Raw genomic sequence first — 20938 nt, 5'->3', positions numbered from 1 at the left:
AGGAAGCAATTGCTGCCCCACCGCCAGGCTGGAAGCATTCCTGGCGCACCGCTCAAGGGGCATGGGAGTGCCGTTACGGATTCACGTAGACAGGACCCCGCTCTCTATTTTCCAGTTTAGGATGGTCATTTGCTTGGCCATGCAGAAAGGTGGTTTGGATCCAGGCAGTTTGGGGACCGACTCCTTTAGGATAGGGGCTGCCACTGAAGCTGTGGCCAGGGGATTGACTGGAAGTGAGGTTCAGAGGATTTGTAGGTGGTTCTCTGATTGTTATAAATGCTATGTGTGCTTGTATATGCTATAGAGATTGCAAAGAAGATGTACTGACAATTGGTTTTTCTTTCATGGTTTTGATTTGCAGTTTCTACATTCTGTCCCGCAGGGGGGAAGCTTCCAGCGGTTCATCATCCCGCAAAGGTGGCAACATCCTGTCAGGCAGAGGACAACAGGAAGCAGTCCATAGTCTCGCAGCATGCGTTGCGGACCAGGTTCACGCCAGGGAGCACGCTGAACGGGATTTATAGGCAATTGGTCATTCTTGTATAAGGAGGATGCAACAGTTCTTTTTTACAGGTACCTATGAGGTCAGGGCACGGCAGGCAGGTGCAAAAATCTCTTTCTACAGGCAGGGTGGTCTGCGTTTTAGCCAATTGAGGGATCTGGTGACACGCGCGCTGAGCAAAAGTCAGGTACCCCCCGAGGTTTGTATCTTGAATTTAGAGGGTAACGATCTGGTTCACCTGGGTCAGAGGGGCGTGATAGAGACACTGTAATGTAAAGATGAATACTCCTCAGAAAAGTTAACAAGTAGTTTAATCACGCCCAACAGGGAGGCAAGTCGTTCAGTCCCTCGACCAAGTTACAACTGACAAACCCTCCCCCACATCACATTCCAACCCAATGACCTAGTTACATTCTTAGCAAGGAATGTATACAATTAAAGGAGAAGATACAACACATCTCCCTTATTATAATAACAGAACAAAGAAGAAGAATAAACAAGAAAAAGAAACAAGAAGAACAAGGTAAATAGCACAGGAAAAGATAAAGAGAATTAAAGAAAGAAAATGAAAACAGTCAAAAATACGAAGGTCAAGAAAGCACAGAAACAATTCACTTAGAACAGTAATCTTGAAGATACAAAGGAGGTCTTCTAGCTCTTGTGCTAGTGCTGCGAAAAGGAACATTCTGAGGAAAGTGATCAGAATTTTTTGACTCACAAAACCGTCAGAACCAGGTTTCACAACACCATCCCCCTCCGCACACCTTGATAAACGAGACATACTCCAAACATCTCCCCCAGCCAGCATAACCACGTTCTTCATGACCTTCACAATGCGCCTAGGCCCAAAATACTTGGACTCACCCTTTGGTGACCAAGCTGCTCTTTTAATGAAAACTAAATCACCCACTTTCCATGAAATTCTCTTCGCCCCTCTCAAGACATCGAACCTCCGCTTGTACTTCTCTTGATAGTTTTCCAACCTCCAATCATTGACCACACAACCCCTATCCTTCACCGAAAGCCACAAAGGATTTAGCTTAGAACCAGCAACCCTACCTTTCAGTTTCTTAAAAGGTGACAAACCAGTCACGCTGTTAGGAGTGTTTCTGTGCGCCCACAGTTTTTCCCTGTGAATAGGTTTTAATGGAAGCCTTCTTTCCAAAGCAGTCTGGGCACAAGCTCTAATTAACCTATTCATGCTCTCCACCAAACCATTAGCCTGCGGAGAGTAAAGAGCAGTCCCATGGTGGGTGATGGATAAATCTCTCAAAAAGTCAGACATTTCGTGAGAGGTGAATTGAACACCGTTATCAGAGACCAAAACGTCAGGCACCCCTTCACAAGTAAAAGCATCCTTCAAAAATTCAATGACGTTCCTACTCAACACGGAACCCATGCAAGAAGCAGACAACCACTTCGATGTATAATCAACCAGAACAACAACAAACTTCTCAGAAGGAGCCAGGTTCTCAAAAGGTCCAATGATGTCCACAGCCACTTTAGACCAAGGACGCTCAGGTATAGCAACAGGGGAAAGAGGGGCGGTGCTCACTTTCCTTGACTTATCATTACCAGCACAAATACTGCAGTCTCTCACAACAATCTCAACCTCACGGTCTAATTCAGGCCACCAATAGGATTCCCTGACTCTCGCCTTAGTGAGACTACGACCAAGATGTCCCTCATGTGCCAAATTTATTATCTTCTCCCTCATCCCAAAAGGGGAAATCAATTCACCTTGAACGATGTTCAACTCATCTCTTACATTCCAATAGCCCTTAGCAGGATCAGGAACTTCTTTCAAAACAGGCCAACCACTGACCGTGGATTCCAAAACAAAATCCCTGGCCGGATCATTTGAAAAGCTATCCCTCCATTCTACTTCATTCAATGCTGATTCACTCACCCATGAGACAGGAGAAGATACAACACACTGCTTACCGAAGTAGGGAGGTTGGCAAAAAGATGCCCCGAGGCACTGATAGTGTAGTCCCACATGATACCAAGATTCCAGTGGAGAGGGGGTGAGTCTGTGCGGGCCTTGAAACACTCCATAAAAAGGATTAATAAAAAGATGGATAAATTATTCAGGACCCGGAAGCTTAGGTCCATAGGGCATGGGTGCATCCGGGTGGAACCATTTTTTTCTGGAGGATGGCGTACACCTCTCAAGTCGATGGAATCAGGTATTCATGGAAAATATACTGGCATGGTTAGAGAGGACGAAGAACAGGGTATGACCATCGGGTAGGAAGAGCGGGGAGGCCAGATAGTCAGGCAACTATACTGGCCTGTGGCGGTAAGGTCATGATTGGTGAGCATAGTTTTCGGTCCTTAGCAGGCATCACCATTGTCGAATGAGGAAGCCCAAGGGGGGGACAGATAGTCTCCCATGGAACTCCAGGGGCAGGTACAGCCGGTATGCTGGAAGGGTGCGGGAGAGAGAGAAGTCTTGTTTCCAGTAGGCTGTTGGCCAACCCCTGCACGCACATGCGCTCAAGGGCGCAAGTACGCATAACTGCAGGGGCCCCTTTATGGAGTTAATGTTGAGGGCGTAGGGGGTGCCTGGGGGAGGTATCCATCTGATAAGCTGGGCCCCCTGCACAAAGTCACTCTGGTAGGAGGTTGGGACTTAGCTTGATCTGGGGCCGCCAGTCGTTGACCTTGCCGTAGGCTCAAACAGGGATACGCAAAAAGATAATATCTTCATCGCTTAGCTTAGGATAGGAATGGCTTTGTATTAGAAGCAGGTTAAGGTTAGCCAATTGATATCCAGTACCTATCAATGTATGGACTTTCTGTGCATTGTGTACATAATGTGAATGATATTAATTTTAATGTTTTGATATTTTATGTAATAAAATAAGGCGTGGGTTTCCGACCCCTAATCCAAACAAATATGGTTTTTGAATGGTCGCCTTGGGGGAAAGAGAGGCGGCGAGCTACTCGGGGGCCGAGAGGGTCCCCACTCCAGGGGTGGTTAGTTAAAGAGAGGAGGGGTATTAGGCAGTACTAGACCATATTGGAAGGCGGCAACAGACTCGGGCACGCCGCCAGTATAGTGGGCACGCCGGTACCCCGCATCCGGTGGGAGGCTGGGGGCGCCGCGCACAGCAGTGACGTGGTGACCCGACCTCACCGTCTAGTGATTGGCTGGGTTAGGCATGAACCGGAAGCACTTGGTAGCGCTTCCGGTTCGTGTGTGCAGCAAACGTCGGGTAAGACGGTTGGAACCTGCTTGCCCGACAAGGGGCTTTAAAAGGCTGGGGAGCAGCAAGAACAGTCTCTCTTTCCGCCGCTCCCCAGCCAGCTGGACAACAACGGGTCAGGGCCTCAATCGGAGGCCCCAGGATTCTTTTTCCCCGCCCACCATCCCCTAAGGCAGAAATATTTGGTAATATGTATGTTTTCCATTACAGGAGGTGTAATATACTAAATTGTATTGTTCATTGATGATTTGTCGTAGTGTTGCAATAAAAGAGTTTCTGTTTTCACTACAATTTTCATTTTCAGGAGATCTATTTTGTTGTATTTTGTGTGTTTCCCTTAGTCAGGCGGTAGGGTCATGATTGGTGAGCATAGTTTTCGGTCCTTAGCGGGCATCACCATTGTCAAATGGGGACGCTTGAGGGGGGGACAGATAGTCTCTCATGGAACTACAGGGGCAGTTACAGCCGGTAGGCTGGAAGGGTGCGAGGGGAAAAGAAGTCTCGCTGTCAGTAGGCTGGTTGGTCAACCCCTGCACGCGCATGCGCTCAAGGGTGCAAGGACGCATAACTGTAGGGGCCGCTTTATGGAGTTAATGATGAGGGCATAAGGGGTGCCTGGGGAGGTATCCATCTGGTAAGCTGGGCCCCTGTGCAAAGCCACTCCGGTAGGAGATTGGGACTTACCTTGATCTGGATCTGGGGCCGCCAGTCGTTGACCTTGCCGTTGGCTCTAACAGGGAATGCAAAAAGATAATAGCTTCATCGCTTAGCTTATGATAGGAATGGCTATATATTAGAAGCATGTTAAGGTTAGCCAATTGACATCCTGTACCTATCAATGTATGGACTTGCTCCGTATTCTGTACATAATGTGAGTGATATTAATTTTAATGTTTTGATATTTTATGTAATAAAATACGGCCGGGATGTGTGGTTTTTTTTTCAAATATCTTTTTATTAAACAAAGAAACAACATAACAATATAAAAGCATCAGGTGAGCAAAATATGGCAACATTGCAGGGTTAAAACTGTCATTCGTACAAAATCGTAAATACAGTATACAAAGTGTTCGGGATCACAGGGATTCCAGCGTTGCAACTTCTATCAGTGTCTTCGGGGGTGTACATAAATCGCCACGGTGGCTATTCCAAGCCCCCCCAAATCTTCCCCCACTTCTCCGGACAACCCCTAGCCACATATACTGCCCTCTCCCTAAACATGCACCAGTCTAGATCCTGGGTCCACTTGGTAGGCTAGGGTGACTGGCTGGCTCCCCATAATTGAGCAATGTTACGCTTCGCCACCATACATGCCAACGTCACCCACTGTTTCTGATACCCATTCAAGTCCGTGGGTTCCCACACATTCAATATACATCTGCGGGCTTCCGGTCGTATCGCCTCCCCCAGCACATCTCCCATCACATCATGTATTTTCATCCAATAGTTTTGTATCTCATCACAGTGCCATATGATATGTATGAAAGTGCCCAATTCACCACACCTTCTCCTACAATCTCCGCTTATCGCTTTCCCCATTTTTACCAATCTAGGCCCTGTGACATATGATCTATGTAGGATTTTAAGTTGCACCAATCTAAGCCTCATCTGAACCGCAACCACTTTTGGATAAGAGACCGCCCTCCACCCAATCTTCATCATCTAACTCCAATCCATCCGCACTCCACGCAGTTCTAATGCTCCCAAGTGGATTTTCCATGTTATTGATTAGCTTCCTATAGATCAGGGAAATGGTCTTTTCAGGGAGGTGCCCATCAAGTATTCGGTCCTCAAGGGGGGAAGCCTCCGGAGGTTTTGTGCCCGGCGGCATGTGAGCGAGAAGGGCGTGTCTAATTTGCCGATATCGGAAGTGTTCATTGTCATGCAGGCTGTATTACTTTTGAGAGACTCGAAGGTCTGCGCACAGCCCTTCCCCCACACATCTTTGATCTGACTAATTCCGATAAGGTCCCACTTGTCAAACCCTTTAGTCCTCCCTCCACAGGCTCCCAAGCTTTTCCGAATTAAACAGGGGGGTCGCCATTGTCAGCTTCCCCTCCCATCCCAAACCTCTGGTAGCCGCATGCCAGACGTGCACCGCATGTGCCATCGGACCCGACAGTGTAAATCTCCCCGGTCTGGCATACAATGCTCTGACAATATCTCCACCTAGAGCCTGCCCACGGTCCATGGCAAAGCCAGGGTCTCCCGGGGGGGGGGGCGTAGATCACGTGATTCACTGGCGCAAGATGAGCGGCCCAATAGTATTTCTTCAAATCCGGCAGTCTAATTCCCACATCATACCAAGTAAGAGTTAGCTTGAGAAAGGCAATGCGAGCCCTGCCGTCCCAAAGAAGCTGCTGTTGGAGTGTCTCAATATCCCTGAAATAAGTAATAGGCACTGGGTCCATGGTGTTTTGGAGTATGTATAGGAACCGAGGCAAGGCCATCATCTTGAACAAAACCGCCCTTTCAAGCAATGACAAGTGGAGAGCCCTCCAACGTTCCACATCCCTTCTAAGCCGGCTCAAGGGGGGCTCCAAATTATTAGCATATCTTGCCCTTGGATCAAATGTTAAAGAAATGCCCAGGTATTTAAATCCCACTAGTTCGACCTTTATAGGGCACGCCTGCGGGACCACAGGCGGATCACCGGATATGACAAACATCACCGACTTCATCCAATTTATTACGAACCCGGAGTATCTACCAAATATCGTCAATACATCCAAGAAATTACTCAGGGATGCTCTGGTTTTAGTAAGATACAGCAAGACATCATCTGCATGAAGCGAGATTTTATCCTCCCAGTCTGGTGTCCACCGCAATCCACATATCGACCGGTCCCATCGGACCCATGACGCCAGCGGCTCCAACGCCAGCGCGAAAAGAAGTGGGGACAACGGACATCCCTGTCTCGTGCCCCTCCCAAGGGCAAAGTCAGCTGATTTACAGTTATTTACGATCACTCTGGCCAAAGGAGCGGCATACAACAATCGAACCCACACGATAAATTCCGAGCCAAAGCCCATCTTAGTCAGAACCGCAAATAGGTAAGCCCATTCAACCCGATCAAATGCCATGGTCGCATCCAGGGACACCAAGACCGCCGGTTCCAGTATTTTCGGGGAGCCACCCAAAATCCCGTGAAGTCTCCGCAGGTTCAGGGCTGTATTCCGACGCGGCATGAAGCCAGACTGATCGGGGTGTATCAGAGTTGTGATGACTTTGACCAATCTAGTGGCGAGCAACTTTGCCAATATCTTGGGCTCAGCATTGAGAAGCGAAATCGGCCGATATGAGGAAGGGGACGTCCTAGCCTTGCCTGCTTTATGAATGACTACTATGTTTGCCACCCGTTGATTATACGGAAGTTGTCCCAGGTCTCTGCTTTCCAAGAACATAGCACGGATATGGGGAGCGATTTTCTTGGCGTTTAGTTTATATAATTCTATAGGCAATCCATTAGGACCAGTCGCCTTCCCAGACTTAATGTTTCTAATTGCTTGTGCAATTTCATTGTCTGTAATAGATGAGTCTAAGTATTTCATGTTTTCTTCTGAGAGGCTCGGCATGACTATATCTCTAATCATTTCTCCATTCTCGATCTCCCTAAAACCATTCGCTGAGGTATATACTTCTTTATAATACTCAGAGAAGGTGTCTGCCACTGCCTGCGGATCCGTGATGTTATCGGGTCCCGACCCCTCTTCTCCGGCACCAGATGAGAGGCTTGTTCTCCACGTTCTAACCAAGCAATTAACTTACCGGCTTTATCCCCGTGTTCGTACACCAGACTTTCCACGTCATTATTATGTGTGATTGCCCGTTCCCTAGAGAGGCCCTTGTATTCATCTTGTTTCAATTTCAACAAATGTATGTCTGACTGAGCAGCCATATCAGCCACTCTTTTCTCCAAGTCTACAACGTCCGCCTCCACTCTGACCACCTCGGCCTGGTGCACCTTCTTTTTACCCGCAATCAAGGAGTGGACCGCACCCCGCAGTACTACCTTATATGCCTCCCACAGGGACTGTGCTGAATCGATTGCGCCCTGATTTTCCAGAAAATAATGTTCCGATACTTAGCATATCTCCTTCTTTGTGGCAGGGTCTCTCAAATGCCATGCGTTGATCGGAGCGATTCTACCAACTGCTGACTGTCCAATCTCGAGTTGCAACCACATCAAGGAATGGTCCGAAATACCCCTCCCCAGATAACTTGCCTCTCTAATTGTGTGCAATGGCCGCTGGAACCAACATGTAGTCCAATCAGGACATACTATTGTGTGCGGCCGATATATGAGTGAAGCACTTCTGAGTCCGGTTACGCATCCTCCAGCTATCTACCAGTCCCAGTGATTCGAGAAAGTCAGGGAGCCACTTCAGTGATGTCGCATGTGGACGTGGCGGTGAGGTACTGGGTTTTTAAGAACCGTCACAGAACCGGCAACCCAGCGGTGTCCGGGTACACCCAGAGACCTCGGGTTCTTCCTGATTCAGACCACAGAAACTCAGAGTCTTTTAGGTGAATTCAAGGATCGATTTTTTTGGCTGCAACCAAGGTAACAAGTGTCCTAGAAGTACAACACACGGGGAAGTATATTCTCAGGAGACTGCTCGAATTCACAAAGTCAGGCTTCTCTTTTTATACAGAATATTCAGCTTCAGGCAAACATTCTTCAAATTTGCAGTATATCATTTACAGTTCTTGGTTACAAAAGGAAAAGCAGAGTCATGATGACATGTACATATTTCACGTCGTGCTGCCCACAACAAATCACCCGGCAACGCCTAACATTCCATCAGATATCGGTGGACCCCTAATAAAAACGAGCACCTCCCCACCATAAAGCAAGTGAAGCAAAAGAGTAGAGGCAGATGCGAGCAAGATACGGCAGGTGTGGGTGCGCTGTAATGGTTTTATGGCTTGTTGAGCTTTGATACTATCTTGTTCGGCCACTGGGAGGGGAACTGACCTGACGAGTTCGGCCTGGGGCAATGGTTCCAACTTGCACAGGTCATAGGGAAGTCGATTAAGGAGTACGTGTCCTTGTGGAATTGAATTCAGCTGGATTAAGGCCTATGTAAAGGGCAACACACAAGATGGCTGCCGTATATGAAATGGAAGCCAAGGGTTCTGAACGATAATGACGATTTCGAGGAGAAATCGTCACTCGAATACGCTGAAAATGCTTGTACATGATGTACTCGACATTCTCGGTCTTTTGATACTAAATTCGTCATGTTATGATGAAGTAATTATTCTTGAGTTCGGAATAATTACACGAGTCCAGAATTTCAGGACCACAGCGGGAATCTATCCACTCCACCATCTAGTACGGCATTAAAATCAACACCCAGCACCAGGAGACCCAAAGGCAGGGTTAGAAAGATAGAGCTCAGATCTTTAAAGGTGTCGGAATGAAGGCCTGGCGGCACATACATGGATAAGAAGGTAACCGTCCTACCCCCTAGCTGACCCGAAATACCTACATATCTGCCCCTCTGGTCCGACCATGTAGCCTGTAGATCAAACGGAAAGGAGCTTTTAAGTAGGATACCAACCCCTCTAGAGCCAGATGTAAACCCACTAGCTTGTATCCCCCTCTATGTAAAAAATTAATACTGTCACCTGATGCAGAGGAAAAATGCATAAACAAAAAAGGAACCAAAACACAAAACAACTCACAAAACTGAACCCCCTCCCCCCACCCTGCACCCCTGCATGTAGATAACGCTAATCCCCAACTAGCAGTCTGCCTGTCGCCCCCAACCTAATCTAGTGTTAACTAAAGGTAGAAAACAGAGGAGGGCCAATGGGCAGACCCGCCACCCCCTCCCCCCGACCCCTCATCGCCACCCCTGCACTGTTTAATTCACCGACATAACTTCAGAACTCAGCTAGGCAGGGGATCAATTTACACGCCCCATTCAACCCCACAGCAAATTACAATAATTTAAACCCATTAAGTTCCATATGAACGAACTCATTGTTCCTCCGCCTCTGCTGGGTCTTGATTCTCAGTGTCCGGCATGTGGGTACTATCCAACCAGTCAGCCACCACATCAGGGTTGTCAAAAAACCAGGCCCTCTGCCACATCATGACGTACTTTATACCTTTGTCTCTCTGTTTCTTCTTCGCCAGGAAGCCTTGCCTTTCGCTTTGGTACCGTTTGAGTAAAATCCGGGAAGAAGGAGAGAGTTGCATTCTCAAATTTCAACAGAGCTCTGGTTCGGGCTGTCTGAAGTATCACATCTCTGTCCCAAAAGTTCAGAACTCTAGCAATCATAGGACGGGGGGGTGCCCCCGGTCTAGGTCTACCTCCCGGGACTCTGTGGGCAGGTTCGTCCGTGAAGAAGTTGCTAAGACCCTTAGGTTTGAGTTGATTGAGAATGAGATTTTCAACAAATAGATCCGGAGTTTGTCCTTCCGACTTCTCTGGCACCCCCAGTATACTAACGTGGTGGCGTCATGCCCTTCCTTCATAATCATCAAGCTTGCTATCAGTGAGAACCCTTGAGGCCTTAAGATCACGCACCTCTTGCTGCAACAAGTTAACATCGTCTATGAGGCTAGCTGTCTTGGCTTCTAGCGATTTGACTTTCTCACTTGCTTTTGTGAGATCCGCTCTTATCAGCCTCACCTCAATTGTGACGGTATCAAGCTTATTGTCTAAGGCCTCATCTTCTGGCCCAAGGATGTCTGAACTGCAGTAATGGCTGCCATGAGATCCGTCAGCGTCGGCTCGCCGCCGCTACGAGCGTCTTCCGCCCCCCCCTCTCCACGGGGCCCTTTTTCGAATCCATCGGGGACCCTTTAGGTAGAGTGTAGCGATCCAATTTGCTGGACTGGACGTTCCTGGCGCCTCTAGTGGACTTGGGCAGGGATTCATCTGAGTCGGCTATTGCTGCCATCTCGCCTTCCAATAACAAGTACCTCTTCCCCCCAGGCCGAATCCAGTCGCCCAATCCAGGTCACTCCCCTTAGACTGCCCAGCTCCCAGGGAGGTGTAGCAGTACCCAGGGGTGCAGCACCGCTTCAGATTCACCCCACAAGCAAAATATCGTGTCACAAACTCGATGCTGCGACCAACACCCCCACCGGGACATCCCTCACTTTCCAGTCGGTATCTCCCACAGCTCTCCCGGGCGGCTCTTCACCAAATATATACTTCAACACCTCACCACTCTCCCCGGCTGTACCTGTTAGCTCTCAGGCGTCTTCTACGCCGTGTGATTCTCGCCCCCCCCCCCCCCGCGGCGTACCACCGCCTGTGATCGCACACAGGACAGCAGCATGGGCCCCCCTCCAGGGCAAGCACCGCTATTGTAACGTCTGCGCGGTCTTCCTCACCACCTCTAGCCGCTATTATCTCCTCTGTGGGACACACAGTTTCTGCCCTCTGGAGCCACGCCGCCATTCAGTGCCCTAGGGACGGATCACCGTGATATTTAGCGCCCGTTTCCCCCAAGCCGTACTTCAAAAGAATGGCCGGCGGGGAACAAGCATTTTTCTTTTCTCGGGGAGGGGGGAGGGACGGGGGGGGACTCCCATTTACACATAGGTCCAATCCGGACGGCACAATCACCGCACCCACCGGGCACAGCCTCCAGGCCCCGATCCACCAGGGCTCTAACTGGCCAATAGTCGGGCAGATCCGGGGGAAAGCTCCGTGTCCATGCCTCCCCCCCTCGCCGCCGTCCAGCCAACTCTACCTTGCTGCGGGGCCCGCCGCACACCTCGGGACGACAGCGGCTTACTTCACGATCGGGCCGACCCCACCCGGTCCGCGGCGGCCGATGTTGTTGTACTGGCGGGCAGCCACGTAGCTACGCGAGGCCCCGGCTTCACGAACGCTGTAGGCCTCAATCTGTGCGACGACGTTTCTCTGCAGCCGGAGCTCTGAGGCGGCTCAGACCTACACCTGCGGGCGTCGCTGCAGCTCCCCCACAAGGGAGTATGGTTGGTGCTCAGGATGGTAGTCAGGATGCTGAGTCAGGAGAGGTGGGTCGGCGGAGCCGAGCCCCTAAGCAGCCATCTTGGTCACCAACGTGGCTCCTCCCCGACTGTGTTTTTTTAATGGTTGCCTTGGGGGAAAGAGGGACGGCGAGCTACTCGGGGGCCGGGAGGGTCCCCACTCCAAGGGGGGTTAGTTAAAGAGATGGGAGGGATTAGGCAGTACTAGACCATATGGCGGTTTTGTTGTGTCTTTCAAATGACTCCTCTTGATTCAATGGCTTTTAACTCAATTTTTATGTTTTTTATGTTTGTTGTGCTCCAAAGCATTTTGGTCTTGCAGTTTCTGATTGGATGAGTTGTATTCTTCCATTGCATACTTAAGGGAAGTCTTTTGTTGAATTTATATTCAGTTCTCCATTGGAGTGTTTGTGTTTCCTTTCTCTTTTTCCTTGCTTTTATCCGGTCTCGTCCTACCTCGTGCTCTCTTTTTATTCTGTCACCTCTACTCCCCGATGTTCCGTATTCTTCTTCTCATGTGTAATATTACATATATGTATATATGCGTGAGTGTATGTATGTATGTGTGTATATATATATATATATATATATATATATATACTACTTGGTTTTCTAACTGATAGTGAGTGCGGACGGTTGGATAAGTGGATAACCCTGGTGGCCTTTCTTACCTGGTTTCATCTTGACGAGTGCTACGATGCAGGCAAGATTGATTGACCGTGCTAAGGTTTCATGTATGCCCAGCGGGACATCGATAGGTACAGAAATGAGCCTTGATTGCGTCTTTTTGCGCATCTTTGTTGGTGTTTTCGAGCACTAATATTCAAGGCGCTAGATGATCCCCGTTCAGTACCTGAGTTGAATAATGCTGCAAGAAACTTAAATATTTGCCTTGAGGGTCAATGTAAGTTCATTTTTCTTGTCTGTCAAAAACAAACAGGAAGGGCGAAAGGAAAATACGTATATCCTGTGCGTGCACACAAAAATGCACGAACCTAGAAAAGAAAATGACATAGCACTAGTCAGTGCTGTGTTTTTAAACTGCCTGAGGTGTGGGGGTGTGCCTCTACCATTGCTTAGTTTCACGTTACAGCCGCGACCTGGCGAGTACGCTCATTCCGAAGGCATGTCTAGCCAGGAACGACACTGTCATTACTTTTAATGGTGAGGGTTCACAGACAGAACAAGTCTAGCCCCCACTCATCAGCATGGATTCCTCGACTAAACCGAATACATAAGAACGTGAAAAGCAAGCAAATATTCAAGTGGCGCTGGAACAATTTTCATGTGGTGCCTTAATGTCACCTTGCTGAATTTCTAGGGTGTGTGAAAAATCCACGCATCACACAAAAACACATAGTGGCAAATGAGCCAGGTCCATTCAGCATGAGAGTTGGAAGAAGGGTTGCCGCCTTCCGATGAGAAAAACACCAGCCAGTCAGTGTTGTTTTAAGAGTCTGCAAAGGCCCGGAAATTACATGAAATACTCAAAAAATAAAAATCATATGGATGTATTTGTAACATGACTTTTCTGTCTTTGTTTCCTTTAATTGTTAGGCAGAGATCATTAATGCAATTGTAGAACACATTTAAAAGTAATCTATATTTATATTTCATATTTGGAGCATGTAGAGATAGGGGCTAAAAATACCAGCTTTGGAGGTTTTTGCTCATTTGTATGTGGCCGGGGCATTAGAATACCGGTGGTGCCGTTAGAAAACCTCCCAGATGACAATCCTAGGTGTAAGGGCATGGTTACGTAATATGTAGTGCATTTTAGAACACAGCGTCGGAAATATGTTACTAAAGCATGGTGTGGAATCGCACTGTCATTACGGACTGCACGTTTTCCATTGAAATGGCCACTACATTTGCACAGACATGCAGTTTTAATGATGAAACTCTAAAGCGCACAAAGGATAATGTGTGAAAATCAGGTTTCAGCGAATATTTATTCATCACTAAGTAAAGTTGCGTGCTTATTTTGTTCCTAACAAAATCTTTGTTTCCATTGCACTTCAGAATTATAAAAGAACATCCTTCATTTGTACTTATCTGCTATTTTGAAATATTAGTACAGTTCGTTTACAGGTATTTGTTTCGTTGTGTTTTAGAAAAAAATGACATCCTAACGCCATTTCTTTTGCATTCCCTGTACCCCAGTAAGATGTCACATAGTTCAGTTCACTTTCCAAAATTTCTTTCTGCAGCCAGAAAAAGAAAAGTAAACGTCAATCTCCATGTTGAAAGAATGAACAGCAATTTGTCAGACAATATCGCCTGACATTTGCCCTCTGTGACAAGATAAAAACACAAAATGTAGACATCTTTATTACTCTTTCACCTTCTGAACTTCAGAATGATTAGTATGGGAGTGATGCAGCACCTCCCACACTCCTACTTGTAGCCCATGAAATATTCCCAGAAGGGTTTCTTAGAATATTCATTAGAAAGCAACTGGAATAGTGGTATGTCAAACGGTATGGTAAAAGTGGCTAGAGTCAAGTGTCTTACGTGTGATTTACTGTAGGCCATGGGAGTTCAATATAGGCCCAGGAGTGGCAAATCCACACAAGATATTCAAAGTAACCACCATGTAAATGATTTTCATTTATATTAATTGTATATAAACAGTCTTATGCAAATAGCCATACTCTGTCTTCCTGGGCATAATTCGAACACTCCTGCTTTAGCCGTTCAAAGTTTATGGATCCCAACTACTTGATTAATTTGTTTTTATTTATGGGCAGTCTGGAGTTGACCACCAATTTGACTAAATTACCCACTATGATAGTGGGCACGAAATCGACTAAATTCAGAGTTTCTTAAATTAAGGGTTGCCTTATTAGTAAGGTCCAATCCTTTTCTTATCTGGTGGTACATTTTGACTCATCTAATAACTCGTCTACTTACAAACTAATAAAAGGCAATTATTCTGGACATCTATTCCAACTGCATTTGACTTCCCTTTGAGGCTGGGTAACATGTCCAATCCAAGCCATGATTTAAATTGTCCAAGCTAAATGTGCTGCCACTTCATTATATACAGTAAAGGGGGTGGTGATGGACAGAGTATTCCGAATTAATGCAGAACACTCCTACCCAGTCAACAGATCAGGGCTTGATCCATCACCGTTTTTTAGCTCACTGCACCATCCCAGTTCAGAACCTGGCTTTATGCTAATTAGTCTGTCCCTGGCCCAGTGCATCATGGGAACAGGGCAGACCAAACTACCAAGCCAATTCTTTCACTGGAAAGGAAACAAGCTTCAGGGGACCGGTTTCTGGCATTACAGCCGTCTTCGGCCCGGCTTGCTTGAATCCTGATGGTGCAGTGAGCAAGGGACTCGCATCCGAGTATACCCTTCCACGCTTATGGTGGCCAAAACGATACAGTAAAGGGGGTGGTGATGGACAGAGTATTCCGAATTAATGCAGAACACTCCTACCCAGTCAACAGATCAGGGCTTGATCCATCACCGTTTTTTAGCTCACTGCACCATCCCAGTTCAGAACCTGGCTATATGCAAATTAGTCTGTTTCTGGCCCAGTGCATCATGGGAACAGGGCAGACCAAACTACCAAGCCAATTCTTTCACTGGAAAGGAAACAAGCTTCCGGGGACCGGTTTCTGGCATTACAGCCGTCTTCGGCCCGGCTTGCTTGAATCCTGATGGTGAAGTGAGCAAGGGACTCGCATCCGAGTATACCCTTCCACGCTTATGGTGGCCAAAACGATACAGTAAAGGGGGTGGTGATGGACAGAGTATTCCGAATTAATGCAGAACACTCCTACCCAGTCAACAGATCAGGGCTTGATCCATCACCGTTTTTTAGCTCACTGCACCATCCCAGTTCAGAACCTGGCTATATGCAAATTAGTCTGTCTCTGGCCCAGTGCATCATGGGAACAGGGCAGACCAAACTACCAAGCCAATTCTTTCACTGGAAAGGAAACAAGCTTCCGGGGACCGGTTTCTGGCATTACAGCCGTCTTCGGCCCGGCTTGCTTGAATCCTGGGACAGGAACAGACTAATTTGCATGCAGCCAGGTTCTGAAACTGGGATGGTGCAGTGAGCTAAAAAACGGTGTTGGATCTAGCCCTGATCTCTTGACTGGGTGAGAGTATTCTGCTTAATTCAGAGACTCTGTCCCTCACCACCCCTTGTTGTAAATAATTTTGTCCACCCTAAGCGTGGAAGGGTACACTCAGACATGAGTCCCTTGCTCATTGCACCATCAGGATTCAAGCAAGCCGGGCCGAAGACGGCTGTAATGCCAGAAACCGGTCCCCGGAAGCTTGTTTCCTTCCCAGTGTAAGAATTGGCTTTTGTAGTTTGGTTTGCCCTGTTCCCATCATGCACTGGGACAGGAACAGACTAATTTGCATACAGCCAGGTTCTGAAACTGGGATGGTGCAGTGAGCTAAAAAACGGTGTTGGATCTAGCCCTGATCTCTTGACTGGGTGAGAGTATTCTGCTTAATTCAGAGACTCTGTCCCTCACCACCACTTGTTGTAAATAATTTTGTCCACCCTAATCGTGGAAGGGTATACTCAGACATGAGTCCCTTGCTCATTGCACCATCAGGATTCAAGCAAGCCGGGCCGAAGACGGCTGTATTGCCAGAAACGGTCCCCGGAAGCTTGTTTCCTTCCCAGTGTAAGAATTGGCTTTTGTAGTTTGGTTTGCCCTGTTCCCATCATGCACTGGGACAGGAACAGACTAATTTGCATACAGCCAGGTTCTGAAACTGGGATGGTGCAGTGAGCTAAAAAACGGTGTTGGATCTAGCCTTGATCTCTTGACTGGGTGAGAGTATTCTGCTTAATTCAGAGACTCTGTCCCTCACCACCCCTTGTTGTAAATAATTTTGTCCACCCTAAGCGTGGAAGGGTATACTCAGACATGAGTCCCTTGCTCATTGCACCATCAGGATTCAAGCAAGCCGGGCCGAAGACGGCTGTAATGCCAGAAACCGGTCCCCGGAAGCTTGTTTCCTTCCCAGTGTAAGAATTGGCTTTTGTAGTTTGGTTTGCCCTGTTCCCATCATGCACTGGGACAGGACTAGACTAATTTGCATACAGCCAGGTTCTGAAACTGGGATGGTGCAGTGAGCTAAAAAACGGTGTTGGATCTAGCCCTGATCTCTTGACTGGGTGAGAGTATTCTGCTTAATTCAGAGACTCTGTCCCTCACCACCCCTTGTTGTAAATAGCCACTTCATTATATGGCTCTGAGATTTAGGGTGATAACAATAGCACATATCTGCACATTGGGGGAAATTGTTTTTTACATATCTTTTCTCATTGCTTCATAGCTGTTCATTGTATATTTACCATGAAGAGTTGTGGCAGGGATAGATTGCTGATCTTATGAAACTACGCCCACTATTACTTTGGCTTTGTGTTTGCGTTCGGCCTGAAAAGGCACTTCATCAGTTAGTTAATTATTATGGACATTCTCAGGGTGGAAAGGGCCTTAAAATTGCTTTGCTCAATTTTATTATTTCATTAAAAAAAATATTTCTGGAACATGCTCATTCATACTGGTTTCTTAAGCTGGAATCAATTGTAAAGCAGATCTGCAGTGGGCCAGAGTGGCCTATTGGAAATGTAGGTGCGCCCTCAGAGAAAAGACTGAATAGAGTAAAACATCTGTTAGACCTAATCTCCTTTAGAAAATACTTCCTTCGTTTGTACCTTATCTGATACTTGTGGCTAATAGCATTTCTTCCTTTTCTACTGATCCCTTTTATAGTCAATTTGGTGCAGTCTTCTGCCTCAACACTCAGTTCTTGTGATTTAATTTCTTCTCAAGACACTGCATTTTATCACATTTTCTGTTTTTATAAACAATGGGACACTATGATCGTTTTCCATTACTAAAGAAACAGAACTTGAGACAAGCTAGACCTGCTCTTCTTTATTTGCAGTGGTTACCAATACCTGCTTTATGGTTGCAAGTTATTTAAAAGGTGCTGACCATGTGAGGTCTTCAGCAAGGGTTCAATTTTGAAGTTCTTATACTTGTTTGGCTTACTGTGATAACCTTGTTATCTAAAGTTGTTGATACTGTTATTGTTTCTTTTGTATTTTTAATGCAATATATTAGATAGTTATGTACAGTTATTTTTATATTATAAATATGTTGGTCTAATTTTAATGGCTTAAAGAAACAAAAACCAAATATAGACTGAATGAATGAATGAATCCCAGGATGCCTTTTAATGTTATTTTCAAATAGTGCAAGCAGTAATGGAATTCCGTAGAACATTTCCAGTGGCCAATTCCCAGGACAGGGTCATAAAATACTTCATAGTATGCTAAAAGCTCCATGCAATGGCAATGAAAATCAATTTCATGCATTATTCACACATTTCATCATACAATCATAAGTGTGAGTTTATTATCTTTTGCAATGTCTAAGGTGCATTTCAATGCAGTCCTTTGTTCCAACATTAAATATATGGAAGTAGTGATTCCTGAGTCGTTATTGTGGTTGCCCTATCTAAATGTCTTTATGTGGCATGGTTTATTAGACAAAAACTGTTAGCTCAGTTTTAGAGAATCTATGTGTTTTGTGGCAACACATGTAGGATTTTAGGGATTTTATTATTTTAATAACGGATCACTGAAGTAATATCGACTACCAAAATATCGACTACCCAAAATATAGAGAAAAAAATATCTACAACCAAAATATCGAGTTTTTATGTACAAACAGGTAAGTACAAAAATATCGAGTACAAAATATCGTTTACAAAAATATCGTTGTAAAAAATATCGACTTTAATAAAAACAATGTTTAATTACATTAATATAAAAAATTAATTACTAAAATATAATTAACAATACTTAAATTAACTTTTAATATATAATAATTAATGAAAGTAAAAAAATAATATTTTTTTAATCATATTTCTTAAAACATATATACATATAGTAACAAAATTTAATTAAATAATAGCCAATATTATTAACGTACAAATACAAAAGAGTAAAAATTACTATTCCCACTGCAAAGAGTGCAACAGTGGATATATGACGTTACAACGCAACTTTTACAACGCACTACCATTACAATGTAAGTATTGGTAAGTATATAATAATTTTTTTTAATTTAAATTATTTAAAAATATTTAAATATAATTTAATTTAATTTCATTTCATTAAATTAAATTAATGTAAATTTAATTTTACTTTATTTTTACACTGTACCCCTGTACCCCTGTACCCCAAAACTGACCCTGAACCCTAAAAATACCCCTTTACCCAAAAACCCAAAACTGACCCTGAACCCTAAAAATACCCCTTTACCCAAAAACTAAAAACTGACCCTGAACCCTAAAAATACCCCTTTACCCAAAAATTAAAAACTGACCCTGAACCCTAATAATACCCCTTTACCCAAAAACTAAAAACTGACCCTGAACCCTAAAAATACCCCTTTACCCAAAAACTAAAAACTGACCCTGAACCCTAAAAATACCCCTTTACCCAAAAACTAAAAACTGACCCTGAACCCTAAAAATACCCCTTTACCCAAAAACTAAAGACTGACCCTGAACCCTAAAATTACCCCTTTACCCAAAAACTAAAAACTGACCCTGAACCCTAAAAATACCCCTTTACCCAAAAACTAAAAACTGACCCTGAACCCTAAAAATACCCCTTTACCCAAAAACTAAAAACTGACCCTGAACCCTAAAAATACCCCTTTAATTTAACATAATTAGCAATTAATCAATTAAATTAAAATAATTACCAATTACATTTTAATTAATTAACCAATATTATTTAATTACCAATTAATTAAATATTACTACCAATTAATACATTTACATATTTAATAAATAATAATTAAATTACTTCCCACCCTATTCCCCTATAAACCCACAACCCGCTACAGGAAATACATTAATTTAATTTACATAATTAGCAATTAATAAATTAAATTAAATTAATTACCAATTAAATTTTAAATAATTAACATATATTATTTAATTACCAATTAATTAATTATTACTACCAATTAATAAATTTACATATTTAATTAATTATAATTAAATTACTTCCCACCCTATTCCCCTATAAACCCACAACCCGCTACAGAATAAAATTACACAATAATTTAAAAAAATCATTAATTAAAAATAATTATAACATAAAATGACACTTTTCACACATATTATAACATAAAAACACTATAAATAATTACATATTATATAAAAAACGATATTTTTTACTTTCGATATTATTTACAGTCGATATTACTTCACTTACCTTAAAAACGATATTTTGGCTGTCGATATTCTGTCCTGTCGATATTTTCTCCAAACGATATTTAAAACTCGATATTCTGTCCAAACGATATTTTGGAGTCGATATTATGTCTGTGTACCTTTAATAACGTCTAGCTTGTGTATTTGCTGGAGTTGTAGGAGTTATTTATTTGTCTATCATGATTAATTGTTATGCGTTTTATGATGTATTTTTTTGATATTGCTTATGTCTTGATGATGAAATCATATTTTCGATCTATCAATACACTTTGAAACCTTTGGAAGTAGTGTATCTTCATTGGCTCGACTTAATCTACAGAGGTCTCCCATTCGCTGGGCTCAGAATTCTGTGCCCATAACACACCAAATGGATCCACAACCTGCTGACTGTATGCGTTGTGAAAATAAAGCTGCTTCGGGACGTGGCATGAATTCGTTAATCCTACACTGCTGATTAGGTCACACATCAGGTGCTGAGAATGGTTCCCCTTGTTGTACGCGTGGGTGAGTTCAACACAACCTCGGTTTAGTCATCTACATACCACTACAAACCTTTCAAACTACTGAACTGCTATTATTTCTCTAGCAATCCTCGGCTAGCGCAGGCCTACCTTACGGATGTTTGGAGTGGAGTGACTAACTTGCACAGTATCTAGACATTATAGTCAGTACAGGGATGCACACGCACATTTTTTCCCACCTGCAAAGGTACAATTTAGTGAGTGCACCTTTTCACATGGCCACGCAGGCTGACGTGTTACAAAATGACACATTAATAAATAATGGCATGTGCTCCACCTTAGCAGTCTGAAAGGAGGTGGCATGTGACTAAGTGGCTAGTACAGGCTGTCATGCAGAACTCTGACATCGAGCCCTAGTGCGAGTGATATGCTGTGCTGGGTGCAAAGAATCACGTGGAATAGCATTCTGAAGGCAGCTCTTCAAAGACCTGACTGCA

The 20938-nt window shown here is 44.7% G+C and overlaps 1 protein-coding gene across 12 annotated transcripts in view; it reads right to left on the bottom strand.

Moving 5' to 3' along the window:
• Window positions 1–20938, bottom strand: part of WDPCP (WD repeat containing planar cell polarity effector) — a 2510630-nt gene that overhangs the window by 213883 nt on the left and 2275809 nt on the right. For 8 of the 12 annotated variants that reach the window (XM_078649441.1, XM_078649444.1, XM_078649438.1 and 5 more), the window contains one exon: window positions 4399–4444. The exons of the other annotated variants lie outside the window; for them this stretch is intronic. In XM_078649441.1, coding sequence (XP_078505567.1) covers window positions 4399–4444 — 46 coding nt within the window. The remainder of the gene's footprint in view (window positions 1–4398; window positions 4445–20938) is intronic. 12 annotated transcript variants of the gene reach the window in all.

This window comes from Lissotriton helveticus, chromosome 6, assembly GCF_964261635.1.
Source record: "Lissotriton helveticus chromosome 6, aLisHel1.1, whole genome shotgun sequence".
Classification (NCBI taxonomy): domain Eukaryota; kingdom Metazoa; phylum Chordata; class Amphibia; order Caudata; family Salamandridae; genus Lissotriton; species Lissotriton helveticus.
The sequence above is the reverse complement of the archived record's forward strand: the minus strand, read 5'-3'. Positions and strand labels throughout refer to the sequence as shown.